The 16297-nt window shown below is 27.8% G+C and overlaps 2 protein-coding genes across 3 annotated transcripts; one reads left to right on the plus strand and one right to left on the minus strand.

The window, feature by feature from the left end:
- Window positions 1-245: 245 nt before the first annotated feature.
- Window positions 246-1602, minus strand: LOC103485273 (cell wall / vacuolar inhibitor of fructosidase 2). The gene has a single exon (XM_008442823.3). The coding sequence runs from the start codon at window positions 1021-1023 to the stop codon at window positions 454-456; it is 570 nt and encodes a 189-aa protein (XP_008441045.1). The 5' UTR covers window positions 1024-1602; the 3' UTR covers window positions 246-453.
- Window positions 1603-9359: 7757 nt separating this feature from the next.
- On the plus strand, window positions 9360-16281 carry LOC103485275 (uncharacterized). 2 transcript variants are annotated; one of them, XM_008442826.3, is made up of 6 exons: window positions 9360-9514; window positions 13094-13468; window positions 14271-14775; window positions 14855-15056; window positions 15195-15701; window positions 15786-16281. In XM_008442826.3, the coding sequence occupies exons 1-6, from the start codon at window positions 9448-9450 to the stop codon at window positions 16179-16181; spliced, it is 2052 nt and encodes a 683-aa protein (XP_008441048.1). In that variant the 5' UTR covers window positions 9360-9447; the 3' UTR covers window positions 16182-16281. The 2 variants fall into 2 exon arrangements, with proteins under 2 accessions (XP_008441048.1, XP_050945005.1); XM_051089048.1 differs by having other exon boundaries at window positions 9368-9514; window positions 13117-13468.
- The last annotated feature ends 16 nt before the right edge of the window (window positions 16282-16297 follow it).

Here is a 16297-nt window from a genome sequence, read left to right on the forward strand (position 1 = left end):
AAGCTTTGCTCTATCTATGGTCAAAATACTATAAAAAATGGACAGATACCTAAAAATTCGAACATACAAGATTAGAAATAATAACTCAAGTAGGTAAGAGGTTTTGATTTCCACCTATTATATATTATCCATCATGACTCAAAACTGAAAAAAAGAATGACAAAAATACAAAATCCTCTATAAGTTTACAACATCAAATAAAGCTCGTACTCAAACTTTACTAGACCTAATTCAAATACATGAGATCTCAATATAATATAGAAGAAATAAATTAACTTTTAACAAATAAAAGAGTCATTAAACTAAATCCCTTAAAGAAAAACACATCATCAACGTTTCACCTAAAAAGACAAACAAGTTTATTACCCCAAAAAAAAGTAAAAGCAAAAAGTTAAAGTAAAAAAAAGAAAAACAAAAATATGATTAGAGAGAGAACATAATGATTGATGAAAATCACCAGCCAAGAAGATCCAAAATCCCCAAAACCACTCTGCAAATACGCTTCAACCCTTCTTCTCTCCGGCCAAGCTTCGCCGGATAACTCACCGCTGGGAACCCTTTAAAGGCATCACGGCAAACATTGGCATAATCCGCCGCCGCAGAAACATGCATATAAGCATAGTCATAAGTCTCATCGGCCAAATCTTTCAAAGATTCTCTAAGTGCTTCAGCTGCAAATGCGTACTTTTCGGAGCATTGTCTCAACAGTTTTGTTTTGTTGTTGTTGGCGTTGGTGGCAGCGGAGGAGGATGTAGGGAGCTGAGATGAGAGGTAGGTGGAGGTGGCGGTGGCGTTAGCGGCACCGATAGAAGCCATGATGATGGCGAGGCCTTTGGTGTCGGCAGTGAGGCTGGAAGGGTCGGATTTAAGGGATGACATGCAAAGTTTGTAGTAAAGAGTGTTTGTGCATGTTTTTTGGATTAGGGTTTGGTCTGCTGATGCTAATGAAACTCCATTTTTGTGGAAAAAGATTAATGGGATTGCAAAGAAAATGAGAGAAATGGAGAAATTCTTCATACCCATTTGAGATTTCCCTCAAAGATGGCTTCTTTTTGGAGAGAGAGATGAAGGAGATGGTTTTTTTTTTTCTTTTTCTTTTTGGTTGTTTTAAATGGTAGAGAGATTTGAGAAAAGGAAGATCTTCATATATCCATGTGAGAGTTTATCTTTTTTGGAATGTAGGAGAGAGAGAGAGAGAGAGAGAGAGAGAGAGAGAGAGAGAGAGAGAGAGAGAGAGAGAGAGAGAGAGAGAGAGAGAGAGAGAGAGAGAGAGAGAGAGGATAATGAATAAGGCACTCTTTCAAGTTTTCTCTTTTTGGGTGTTAAGAGAGAGATATAGAGAGGACAATGAAGAAGATATGACACTTATAACATTTTAAAGAAAAATCTCACAATGTTCATAGGATAAAATAAGAGAAAAATGATAAAAATAACCCCAAGGCTCAAATTACTTCTTTTTGAGTGAGAGAAAAATGAAAAAAAAAGAAGAAGGTTTCTTTGTGTTTTCTCTAAATGGTAGATAAGAGAATGAAGAAAATATATATCACTATATATATATTTTTTAAAAGTATAAAATTATGAAAAATGTCTTGCAAACTAAGGCTTATGAGAGTCTTGAGATTGGATAATTTCTTATAGGGAACTTCACAAGAAACCTTTTTTTCTCTCTCTCTCTCTCTCTCTCTCTTTTTGAATGTAAATTGAAGAGATTGAGGGAAAAGAGAGGAGATAGAGCGAGAGGGAATAATTAAGAAAGAAACTATGAAGAATGTGAGGAGGAATAATGATGAAAAGCTAATTTTATATATAATAATTAAGAGAGAGATTGGAGAATCTAAGTTTGTTTTATAAAGACAACTCAGTTACCGTCTGAATAAATTCTTTTTACTGATCACCACATTCTTCAAAACACCTTTTTTGTCAAAACATAATCATATAATATAAATAAAACATCTATTCGATCAAGAATATTAAAAATAACTTTATATAAAGCAATAACATAAAGCTTTAAAAAATTATTCAAATCAAATTCTGAACAAAAAAAATAAAAAATGATTCCATTCTATCTAGCCCCATTTTAATAATTATAATAATTAACAATGTTTGACTATCTTACAACAAATATTATATATCTATATAACAAAATTTTGGATACTACCTATTATTTATTTTTAAAATTTACGGTTAATATTATTATAAAATATAATAAAATATTAAATAGAATTCTATTGATCCAATTTTCATAAATTTAAAATTTTGTTATATTTTATAAATATTTGGAACGACTTTGTTATATTAATAATAATAATAGTAATGTTTTAGTTTAAGGAAGAAGACATAGATGGAGAGAGTCACGGGCCAAAGGGCAAAGGGCAAAGGGTATAAATTAAAGCAGCACCAATTGACAAATACAAAATGACATTTTTCTTGAGGCTTTTTTTGTATCATTCTTCGTTTTTTTCTTCACTACATTTGGCATCCATCATTTCTGCCATTCAATATATTGTCTATATTTTTACACATTCTCTCTCTCTCTCTCTCTCTCTCTCTCTCTATATATATATATATATATATATATATATATATATATTGAGAGTAAAATGTGGATATCTGAGATTGCCAATTATTGCATGCATGCACCCCAATTTTATCCTAGCATGGACCCCACCAAATGTGTCATTGTTGCTGTTCCTCTTAAATTACTTCCGAGGGTGAATATTTCTTTTTGCAAATTTAACGAGTCATTCATTCATCTTGGTTTGTCCTAACTCATATATATTTACGTCAAATATACTTTAAACAACTTTGGAAGTTTCTAAGATTGTGTTATCACTAAAAAGAAAAGGCATACACTAAGTTAATATATAGATAGTAACTATCAATGACTTTTTTATAAAGAGTGCAATACGAAAACTTTTCAAGTGGTCACCCAACTTAATATTATACTCTCTACCAAACATGCTTAACTACGAAGGTCTAAATAAGATTTAGTGCATTATTTCTAATTTGATCATACCCAAAATTTCTACTAATACTTTTAAGTATTTCTAATCGTACTTTGATATATACATGATCTTCTTTAGATATACAATACATGAATCATGATTTAAAAAAGTTGAACTATACAAGAGTGAGAGATGAAAATGTTGAGTTGCTTGAGTTGCTTAGCATGTGAATATTAACTCAAATAATTTTCATGCATAATGTATATATTGAGCTAACCAACACATATTTATTTTTACCAATAGGCCCTACGTGTGATTTTATTAGGTTCCACTTGGACTAGCTTTACTAAAGAAATTCAATTAAAAAATTCAGTCCATTTATAAAGAATCTAGATTGATCATAATTTACATACATTTTATAAATATGATCACTCATATTATATACATATAAAATAATAGTACATATATTAAAAATTAAAATTATATACAACTAGCTAGTTCATTATAAACATTTAAAGCATATTTAATTTAAAAGACAAATAATGTAATCAAAAAGCAAAATTATAATAATGCTCAACTGTGTCTATATATTTGTGAGGTCACAAAGTCAATGATACACTATTTTGATTTTGGTTATATGTTGGCTTCTTGCTGTCACACACAAAATATCCAAAAAGATGAACTCCTTTTCACACATTATATTCAACAATAATTTAATAATTTAATTCACATATGTTTTCACATTCCAATCCATAAATTTTATGCCTTTTATTACTTAATATATGGAAATTTTAGTTTGTTCGATTTTTTAAAATCGTACTAAATTTTTTTTTTAAAATAAAATTTCCATTACGAATGAATACACGTATACTTAAATTTGGTTTTAAGCTAGCCTGATATTTCTAAGAAGTTTATATTTAATTAAACTTTTTGTCCCATATAATAATGTGTGTGTATATATGTGTGTACTCTATATGCATATATGTATATACATTGCATGAGAACAAAAGACATAAAGTATTTGTAAGATTATCCTTTTGAGAATATATATAATTGTTGTGTGTGTGTGTGTTCTGTACTGTTCACGTGTTTATGTTTGGAACTTTATTCCAAATTACAAGTTGGCAAAGATGATCGTCTTCCAATCTTTCAATCCCATTAATTCTCATCTCTCTCTTTCTCTTTTCTAAAAGATACAAAACATGCTTTCCTAATATTACAACATTTTTTATTCTTATCTTCTCTCGTGGTCGTCTTAGAAAAAGTTTTACCAATGGTAAATTTTGCAAAGGAGTAATATTATTCTATAAATTAACTTTTGTACATTCTCTTTTTTTCTTTTTAAGTTAGGTGCATTCATGTTATTAAACCCTACCCATTTTGCTTATATCTTTTCTCTCATGGGAGTCCATTTTGCTTGGAATAAATTAGAAAGTGGAAGGAAAAAACTCATATATATTGATATGAAAAACCCTAGTCATTTGAGAATTGATTAATTAAAACCTTTTGTTATTTTGTTATTTGAACTTTTAATTAATAAATTCTAAAATTTTCAAAATAAATTATCACAATTTCAAGGAGAGCTTTAGAACGAATTGAGAACACTAGTTCTTATTCTAAGTATGAGCACTCTAGCAAATAGGTTGTTGGTTCATTTTTTAATCTTATATAAATGTTTAATCATGCAATAGTTTTAGATCAAGAATTACAAAAATGATCACAATAAATCTCCATCATTCAACATAGAAGAAAAAACTTAATTTTCAAAAATTTAAAATCTAATATTCAAATTCATCTTAATATCAAATAATAATGTAAAGAGTAGTATATAGTTTGCATTTTCTAATGTACTATACACATTAAACAATGAATGAATCCAAAATTGATAGATGAAAAAATAATGATAGTGTTGGTTATATTGGTGACACAACACATCTGTTTCCAAAAGCAATAATAATGGTTCTATATAAATAGATGAGACCATACATATATTGCCACACCTCTCTACCAATGCATTATTATTATGGGGACCAACTATGTATAAAAGAAGCCTCCATTAATATGAAATACATCAATAACTCCCAATAAATTATAATTAAGTTTATCTCTTTACGGTTGACTTTCTGACCCAAAAATGAAAAAAAAAATCCCCGAAATATATGAAAATTATTGTCTTCTCTTTTTCAAGTTAAAGAATTGGAGTATAGATGGTCATGAAATTAAACCTCCAACTAAATTATTTAAAGTATAATAAAATTTTTGTTTTTCGTTGAGAAAGCCATATAATAATAATAATAATAAAGATATTAGTAATTCTTTCACTCAAGATGGATTTGTGTTTAGTCAATACAAACAAGAGTGGATTACTATAGCAAAATTGTTATTTGACACAATGGTAAGATGTTTTAATTTTTGCCCCTTTCCTATAAATTTCTGTAAATTTATAATTTTTGTTCCATCTCAATAACTTTGTTATTATTTAATTTAACTATTTCTTTACCTAAAACATATTTACCCTTACTCCTATTCTAATATAAATCTGCCTATTTTATGACACTTAATTAGAAAATTAGTTCTTTTTCTTCTTCTTCAAAATTTCGTATGTGGTGTTCTTAACTCTCGATCAGAAATGTAATAATTTAATTAATAGCCAAAATGTATGGTTAATTAGAGTACATGGTTGTAGGTGGACTTAAGTTATGTGTATAGACTTTTCCAATTAAAATTTAATAAACATGCATGCGTGTGGGTATGCAGTCTAAAATAGATATTTCATACATCTTCCAAACAAAAAAAAAAAAAACCAAAAGGGTGTTTGCGTTTTAATTGGATATATATGTTTAAATATACTTGTTTTTACCACAGGCAAAACCATGCATGTTATACATTTCCATCTTATTTTATATTAAATTTATAACATTCTCATTTTAATTTTAATTAATTTCATATATAGAGTATGAAATATATTCTCTATATGCTTTCTTTGCGCCTAAATTAAAGGTTTACATGAAGGAGAGTCTTTTCTTGTTGATATGCCTCCTTAGTACTATAAGTTGGTTTTCTATACTAATAAACTCAATAAATTCTTTTAACATTTAAAAATTATAAACTTAGTGAGTATATTCCTGGTTGGGTACATTATGTATAACTACTTAATTAAACGAAAATTTATTTGCAACTTAATATATTAACTTAATTGTATTTGCCTTATTAAAAGTTTTATTTGGATATGTGTCATTAATTAATACAAAATATGATCTTATTAACTATATAGAGACCTAACGTGTACGTAAAAGAAATAAATAAAGATATGTATTATTCATTCGTGTGTGTATATATATATATGTATGAATGGTTTATAAAATTGGTAATAATTAAAAAAAGAATTGTAATAGTTGGATGAAGAATTCACTTATGTTTATGCTCTCACTATTCACATACAAAATATTAAAATGTTTTTCTTAAAGAAGAAAAACAACAAAATTTACGAGTTTTTAGTAAAGGGTTGGAGGTTGGAAGTTGATATGAGGAAATGAGATATAAAGGCTTCCTTTATGAGTTTGGATGACAATAAATGAAAAATGATCAACCCCTTATCTCTTGTTGCTCAGAATCAATAACTTCACTTTATCTATAAATAAATAAATAAATATATATATATATATATATATGAATTACTCCTCATTTTAGTTCCTTCTTTCACGTGGAAATTAAGTTGCCATATGATTTTATAAATATTCAATATATAGATATGCAATCAAAGAAAAAATCAATATCTTCTAATATCTATCCAAATAATAATTCAAATAATATGGAGATTCATGTCAATCATTTGATTTTCTCATTCCACATCTAAACTTATGCATATAAGAGTCTTGCGACATATGTAGGTTAATGTGATAATATTTTAATTTCTTAAAAGCACTAAAATGTCATAAATTTTAAATTTAGGAACCAAATAAATTTTTTATACAAATTCATAGACCAAATGTGTTTTTCATCTTTTTTATAAAAGAAAAAAAATCTCAAAATTAACAAATTTCTGGACTGAGTTTTCTTCTTGCAAAAAAAAAAAAAAAAAAAAAAAGAGAAGAGAGCATCATTTTATGAGTTTTAAATAATGAATTTATAATTCATAATAACTAGGTTAATTAATATGGAATACGTAGATGTGGAAGAAAAAAAAAACTCATTAAAAACTCAAATAAATTACTCAATATTAATTAAATAAATCTATATTCTAAACCCTAAAATAAAAATATAATCAAACGAAACGCCCTAGTTTTCTAGGTAAGACTTTTTTTTTCTTTTGTAGAGAGGATCAAGGAATTGATTGAAATTTGGCCCTAAAAAACTATGGAGTACTCAATTATTCAATTTAATTATGGCCGGGCTTCAAACATAAGTTAAAAGAGGACAAAAGAATTTATGCAATCAAACCATAACAATCTAAGTACTCCCATAGACCATAATCGTTGGATTTAATACGAGGGAACTATAAAATATTTTCTAATAAAGAATGTTTAGGGGAAGGAAAGGAATAAGAAAGAAGATTATGAAAAGGAAAGAATTATAATAATCTTTGTTTGGGAATGAATAAGTGGAAATATTATGAAAGATTATTTATAATCTTTGTTTGAGAGAAGGAATAAGACAATTTTTTTTTATTATTTTTAAAACTAGTACAAATGTATTTTTTAAAAAATTCATATTGTAAATCCAATATACAAATATTTGTATTTTATTTACCAAAATTAATTTTTTTTTATTAAAAAACATGTTCCATTAGCTTCCGTAAATATGATGTCAATTTTGAACATTTTGTACACAAGTTTTTGTGCTAAAAATTAATTGATGCGTTGCGTGCGAAAGAAATTACATGTATTTTCTTTTAATTGATGTTATAAGTGCAATATCGAAAAATTGTGTATTGTTAACAATCGATTTTAAAAATTTAATTATTTTTTTTAAATTCATACAAATGTATTTTTTTAATTTGTATTGTAAATCAAATATACAAATTTCATATTTTATTTACCAAAATTTAGATTTTTATTGGAAAACATATTTCATTAGCATTTGTAAATACGATGTTAATTTTGAACGTTTTGTACGTAATTTTTCCGTGCTAAAAAATTAATTGGTGCGTTACTTGCAAAAGAAATTATATGCATTTTCTTTAAATTGATGTTGTAAGTACAATATCGAAAAATTACGTATCGTTAATAATCGATTTAAAAAAACGACGACCAACGTAATAACATTGAAACGAAATGAAATATATTTTTCTTTTCGAATGCAGTTAAACGGCGAACATCAATTACATCGTACAACAAAATTTTAAAATATAGTATTAAAATAATAAAAATATTAATAATAACAACAATAATAATAATAAATTTCTTAAATTAAAATAATAATAATAATATTTTTAATTTAAAATAATAATAATAATAATATCACACATTTTGAAGAAGAAAGAGAAGGAATAAGAGGGAATTGAGAGGAAGAAAGAGAAGGATTAAGAGGAAATAAAGAGATTAAATATCTTTTCCTCCCCTTATTCCTTGTCCAAGCATGAAAAGGATTATATAGTCCTTTCCTTTCCTTCTCCCAAACGGAACGGTAAGTTTTACGTTAAAATAGATACTTTCTTTCAACATTAAAGATAGATTTTTGTTTATCGTTGATCATAGAGACTAAATCGACATACTAAAGAGGATGTGTATGTGTGTTTGGTTGTAGTTCATCACTTGGAGGACGTGTAAATTGAATCCTTTTGGTTGGAATATTTGTTGGCTCGTGTTTTGCATGTCTTAATGTTTTTTCTATTTATTTTAAAAAAAGGGTAAATATAAATACTAAACAAGATCGTGAGTATACAAACAATATAAAACGTATTTAATAGATGTTTTGTATATTCTATTTGTTTAAGAAAAGATAAACATAAATAGTAAACAATAAACAAAAATCGTTGATATATATATAAACAATAGAAAAGATATTCAATAGAAGCAACAACCAAGCATTCCTTTCCAAAGCAAATGATTGTTATATGGACAATAATTAAATGATATAATGAGAGTATAAGAAAGATTTGAATTCAAGAAAAGCAATACATATTGATTGCCGTTTAGGTATGCTTGTTTGACGTTTACGATCATTATTCGCAAACCCATATCTCTACATAAGAAATAGTCAATTTGTATAAAAAGCAATAAATATATCATAAAAAAAAATTAATATTATTGAAAGGGTTCACATCATAGTTTTAAATAATAATAATAATAATAAAAAAAAAAAGAGTCATTGTCAAACTTGGAGAGCTCCCCAATCTCATCATTGTCCAAACTCCAAATTTTTTTGTTATAAATACCTCTAATTTCCTTTTCCAATGCTTTAGGAGAGATTCATTTTATAAAGTTTCCAAGCAAAAATAAAAATTTATTAAAGAACAATTAGAAATTAGAGTATTGTTCTCAAAATTATTTAAATCACAAAAATGGGGATAAAGCTATCTAAGAGTAAGATCAAATCCCATTTCAAATCTAACAAAGGCTCCTTTCCAGGTATTTATATACACAATCTTTTTCCACTCATTTTTGTTTTTTTGGGTTTTCAATTTCATATTTATTAGTGATTTTTCTTTTTTAATGATTGCTTGATTTAGAAATTTTTGATAATTAACCATCTTCCTTTGGCTTACATTTAAGTATATAAGGTCTGTTTTTAAAGAAAAACTTATGTTAAAAAAAAAAAAAATATATATATATATATATATATCCCACTAATTTTTTTTCTTTGTATATACATTGTTTTTTTAGAGAAGAAAAAGCAAGTAGAAGAAAGGGGATATTTTTTCTTTCTTTTTTTTTAAAAAAAGAAATTAGAATGTTGAAGTTAATTAGCAATAAATTAAATACAGATAAGAGTAAAAAAAAAAAATAGAATGAAATCTTTCAAAATTTTAAATTTTTTGAAGAGATTAATTAGACAAAAAGAAAAAATATATTTAAGCTCACGTTCTATTTGGTTTTTGAAACTTTTATTTATTTCAATGCAATTCTTCGTCCATCTTTCAAACATACACAATATATATATATTATATATATATATATACTATGATTTTCATTTTTTTTTTCTAACTAAAAATTTGTATTTTAAACCTAATTTCAAATTTCAATTACTATTTCTTTTATTTACTGACTTACTTTTTTAAAAAGAAAAAATGGTTGCTAAATAGATTTATACGAAGAACTTCTCTTACTTCAACTCCCTTTCTTATTTTTGTATATTTTTCAAAAATGATTTTCATGATTATATCTACATTTTTTTAATTTGAACAATCCTATTCAGTTAGAAGATGATTTTGCAAAACTTTGATTTCTTTTTTTCAAATCCAATGATAGGGAGAGAGAGGAGAGGAGGAGGAGGAGGAAAAACAATATATACAGATTTGATCTTTTCAAATTTAGATTCCACTTTATTTAGAATTTCAAGAGATCAAGCAAAGATGTTGACATCCATAGTTTATGGAAAGGTTCCAAAATCAATTTCCATTATATTATTAATCAAACAAATAAGAAAGTCTCGACACCAAATCAATTGAATAAATTTCTCATTATAATTCATCTAATCCATGATCTTAAGAACAATATTTAAATTAATTAAATCAATCTCAACCGTTTATTTATAAAAAAGGGGAAAAGGGAGAAAACCACTTGTAAATTTATCTTTAATAAATATTATTATTATATACCGAATTAAAAGGTTGTACTTTTTAATTTGTAACTTTTCTTTATTTTTTTTAGATTATGCCAAGTGTTCAACTCTTACATTGAAGAAAGAAATCAATCATAGTAAGAAATTAAAAGAAAATGAGTTTAATTTTCTTTATAAAAATTGTCCATAAAAGAGACATTAATTCTTAAATACAAATTAATCAACACAAGTTGGTGTTATATCAATTTAAAAATTAGATATTCAATTCTAAGATGCTTTTAAAAGTCCTAAAATCTAGAGATATATTAACTATTAAGAAGAATTGAAAACAAAACTTGAAAATTAAAATTGAAAATTGAAAATTCCTCCTCAAAAAATAAAATGAAATGAAAATTACACTAACCAATTATGTTAAGGAACCAAAGTATTTTAATTAACAAAAGTGAAGGGGGGGGGGGCAGGTTGTAGCCTGAAAAGATATTTTGGTCAAAATTCAAAGCTTCAAACTTCAATGTTCAAAGCTGTTTCCACCAATTGTTTTTCACATTTCCTTTATTTTATTTCATATAAATATATATATATATATATAACACCGTATTGCTGTGGGAAAAGAAGAATAATAAGATAACTTTTGAAAAAGGAAATAATAATAATAATAATAAGATAAAGATATGATGATAACGGGAGATTCAATTTTCCAAATTTCTTACTACTTTTTGTTATTTATATTATTTCATTTTATTAAACAATTCCCATTTTTGTAATTTCCAATGTTCTGTTTCTATGAACGTCGCCGCTTGATTTTCTCTCTAAATGTTTTAACTTTATTTTTATCTCTACATTTTAAAATAATTAACTATAAGAAAGATTACAGTTTTCTAAATTATGTTGTAATTATTTAAAATACTCATATCATACACCACTTAGAATGGGTTACAAATTATAGTTAAAATTGCTCAAAATAAATAACCTTTTTCGATCATATAGTTTGGTAGATTTCTTTTTTTTTCTTTTGTAATGATAATCAATTACTTGATATCATCACTAAATCCAATAGAATTGACTAAAATTAACATTTATTACTCAATAAAATTTGATTGAATATTTATTAGAGGATTTGGACTTACAAGAAGTAGTTGACTTTTAATTTTAATTGAATTATACTCACCTTACTAAACTTTGATTAATTCATAGTTTATATATCTTTTAATATATATATTTCTATAAAAACAAATACAACTCCACTTTTATTTTGGATATTTGGAGTCCTTTCAAAAATCTAAATCATATTTCTTTTTTCTTTTAGATTTGGCTTAAAATTCATGTGTTTTGAGGAAAATGAAAAGTTAACCCCAAAAGAAATGGCATAAAACAAACATAAACGTGAAGGAATAAGAAGCCATTGTTCCATAACCATTAGATTTTAGTTTTCCTTTTTCCATATACACACTTTTTTTTTTACTTTGTTCTAGCGTCCCTAGATATCAATTTAAGTTTTGAAAGAAAAAATAAAGTTTTCAAAAAATATCTTTTTTAGTTTGACGACAAATTTGAGTGTTTTTCAATGATGTTAAAAAGAAAACCGTTAAAGAAAAATTAAGTGTGAACTGTTATGTACTCCCTTTTTTTTTACCATATTTGTAGGATAAGTGAACCAAAACTTTAAAATTGATATAGTATAAACACTATATCAATCAGGCTCATTTTGACTTAACTTAAATTGTTATATGTTGAAATACACAGATGACTAAATTTCTAATCATTATAATTCATAAACAAACATGTATTTGATAGCCACTATGTTTTGATTTTCATTTACTCTTAATTTCTTATAGTGATTTACATGTAAAAATAATTCTTAACCAATTTTAAAAAGAAAAGAAAAAGAAATAGACAAAATTTGTTAGTTTTTAAAATTTGGCATAGTTTAAACCTGGATTAAAAAATTAGATAACTAAATAAAATTTTTTAAAAATTGAAACATTTAAAGGAATGTTTATAGGTTGAAAAAATGAAACAATTTACAAAATATAAAAAAAGGGGGGCATTTTAGAAAATAGAAAAAATTGATAAAATTTATTATACTTAATTTTTTTTGAATGAAAGGTAAATATTATCAAATATTCTATTTTCACAAATTTTCCTTGAAAAAAGATTTGTTTTAAGTGTTTTTAAATAAAGATTTAAAAGATTATTTATAAGTTTAATTTTTAAAAATTAAAATAAAAATACTTGACTTACTTGCCTAAATGAAACCAAAGTTTGGTTTTATTTCAAAACTATCTGTTATGGTGTCCAACCAAACGGCCAACAATCTCTAAACCCACCGGAAATTCAAAACATTATTCCCACCTTTTAAAAACCTTGTTCACCGTCCACAACTTCACTTATTTATATAACTTCCATTATCTTTTCCTTCTCTAAAGATAATAATACTATGGAGTTGAAGGTGGAGAATCCCATGTGGAAAAAACCCCAAAGTTTCGCCGGAGAACCTTACACCAGTGACAGAGTGTATGCAGAAGCCGACGTAGAAGATCATGCAGAAAGCGGCACCGCCGAAAGCTATGGAGTTTGCGGCCGGTCAAGATCATTTCAGACGGTCGAGATAGACGGTGTTCCATTTTCCGACAAGGTGGAGGAAAGGCTGGCTTGGTTACGTTCTCAGATTATTGGTGGAGAAGCAGAGATTGATTCTCCATTTGGAGAAAGAAGATTGTGTTATGCTGATCATACAGCTTCCGGTCGTTCTCTTCGTTATATTGAAGATTTCATCCTCAGAAAAGTTCTTCCATTTTACGGTTAATTTCTCCCTCCCTTTCTCTCTACTACCGTTTAAGTTATATTGAAAATTTAGAACTTAGAAGGGTTGTTGGCTACTTTTACTATATAGACCATTTATCGTACGTTACCCATTATAAGAACTGGATGAAAGAACATTCTTTTAAATGTATAGAATAAAGAACGTTGACATGTGCAAATGATACTTCATAACAAACTCAGTATATATATGGCTAATGCAAAATTATTAGAATAGTATCATATGTAATTACGTGTGATGTACAATCAAATATTTTTACTATATAGTTAAAAATAATTTTATGATATATTCTATAAAAAAAAAAAAAAAAAAAAACTATGATATGATATGAAACCATTTTTTAAGTGAATTTTAATTTAAAAATTTTTGTTTGCAACTCAACAATAATTGATATAGTATCAGTTTTCTCGCAACCAAAGAAGGGTTGAAACCCTTCTACTTAAAACGAATGAACAATTAAAAAAACAAACAAAGAGTTGCTACGTTTTAAAACATTAAATTACAGTATAAAATAAACAATGCTTTTGAATATAGCAAATTTGGAATGTAGCAACAAATATTTTCTGACAATTTTTTTTATTTTAAACAATTATGCTAAAAGTAACAACAAAACTTATTTTCTTTAAAAGAAAAAACAAAACAAAATTATCGCCAACAAAACAATTAACAACGATCAATCTGACCATAATAACCTAATCAATGAATAAAGCATCGATTACCCTTTCAAAAACCTATCAAAAGTCGATAGATTGATCCTAACCCTAAACTTATCTTACTTGCAGGCAACACTCATACATGCGACAGCTACGTAGGACACCATACAACAAAGATGGTGAATGATGCAACTACGTACATCAAGAAATGCTTAGGAGGTGGAGAAGAAGAAGCAATTCTATTCTGTGGACAAGGCACAACTTCCGCCGTTAAAAGACTGCAAGAAGTGATGGGCATTGCAGTGCCATCCATCCTAAGAGAGAGGGTAATAGAAACCCTAAAGGAAGAAGAAAGGTGGGTTGTTTTTGTTGGACCTTATGAGCATCACTCCAACCTCCTCTCGTGGCGGCAGAGCTTAGCTGAGGTAGTAGAAATTGGAATGGATGAGAATGGACTTTTAGACTTTGAAATGCTCAGATCCCAACTTGAAGCATATAAGAAAGTTGGAAATAGACCAATTTTGGGTTCTTTTTCAGCTTGTAGTAATGTCACAGGAATTTATTCAGATACAAAAGCTATTGCTACACTAATCCATCAATATGGAGGCCATGTTTGCTTTGATTTTGCTGCAAGGTACATGAAATTTTGCCTATTTGCTAGAGTTAAAGCATTCACTAAGGATGATAATTTAATCTATTTGTCTATGGTGTAGTGGTCCTTATGTGCAAATTGATATGCAGTCGGGGGAAATTGATGGCTATGATGCGATTTTTCTAAGTACGCACAAGTTTCTTGGAGGGCCTGGATCACCTGGAATCCTTCTGATGAACAAAAGTCTCTACAAGTTAAAATCATCTCCTCCATCAACTTGTGGGGGTGGTACTGTGACTTATGTCAATGGCTTCACTGAAAAGGTAAATGGAAAGATAACCAAATTTTGAGTTTTGTTCGAACCAAATTTTGAGTTTTGTTCGAATGGAATCCAGTAGATTGAAACTGAAATTTTGGTATATTTTGATGTTTGTTCCTTTGCTCACGGAAACTTTCTCCAGGACACACTGTATAATGAAAACATAGAAGAGAGGGAAACTGGTGGAACGCCACAGATTATAGGAATAATAAGAGCAGCTTTGGCTTTTTGGATAAAAGAATATATCGGCTATCAAGAGATAGAGAAGCAAGAGCATCAGTATATAGAAAGGGCTTTGAAGAGACTTCTCCCAAATAAAAGCATCGGTATTTTAGGGAGCACGTCTTCAAAGCGACAGGCGATATTATCTTTTATCATTTACTCTTCGACTAATAATACATCGCCTAACTGTGTCACAGATATGTTATGTAATCCTAACAGCAGAGAAAAGGTTAAAAATATTTACATGTGGGAAGAAACGGGGTGTATGAGAGCCAAACCTCTTCATGGTCCTTTTGTAGCAGCACTCCTGAGCGATTTGTTCGGAGTTCAGGCTCGAGGGGGATGCAGTTGTGCCGGCCCTTATGGTCACAAGCTGCTCAACATTGATGAAGCATGCTCGCAAGCCTACAGAACTGCCATTGCTAAGGTATTAATCAGTCCGATTTTTCAATTTTGTATACCATGAAATAGTGCCATCATCTTTGAATTTTTATCTTTAACAATCTAATAGGGCTATGAGGGAATAAAACCTGGATGGACAAGAGTAAGCTTTCCGTACTACATGCCAAATGAGGAGTTCGAATTCATTTTAAAAGCTTTAGAATTCATAGCTGATTATGGACAAAGATTCCTTCCTTTGTATGCCTTCAATTTGAGAACTGGTAGCTGGACACTGAAGGAAAAGGAGCTCGCCGACCTACTCGGGAAGGAGAATTACAGTGCCAATCACATCTTTGCATTCAAAAACCAGTGTACCAATGCAGAAGCTAGGTTAGCAGCTATAGTATACAAACATAAATCATATTTAGAATCAGCTAAAAAAATTGCCAACCTTCTCCCCAAGTTCCCTCCTGAGAGAGAACTTCACGAGGATATTGAATCCTCTCTATTAAAATTCAGAATTTAGAAAAATACTACATTATAGTTGCATTGTAATCTTGGTTAGCATGATAGTTGAATAACGATAACCAACAAATAAACAATGCACTAATGAATTCTTTTTACAATATTTATTTGCCAATT

This window comes from Cucumis melo, chromosome 8 (genome assembly GCF_025177605.1).
Source record: "Cucumis melo cultivar AY chromosome 8, USDA_Cmelo_AY_1.0, whole genome shotgun sequence".
Taxonomy (NCBI): domain Eukaryota; kingdom Viridiplantae; phylum Streptophyta; class Magnoliopsida; order Cucurbitales; family Cucurbitaceae; genus Cucumis; species Cucumis melo.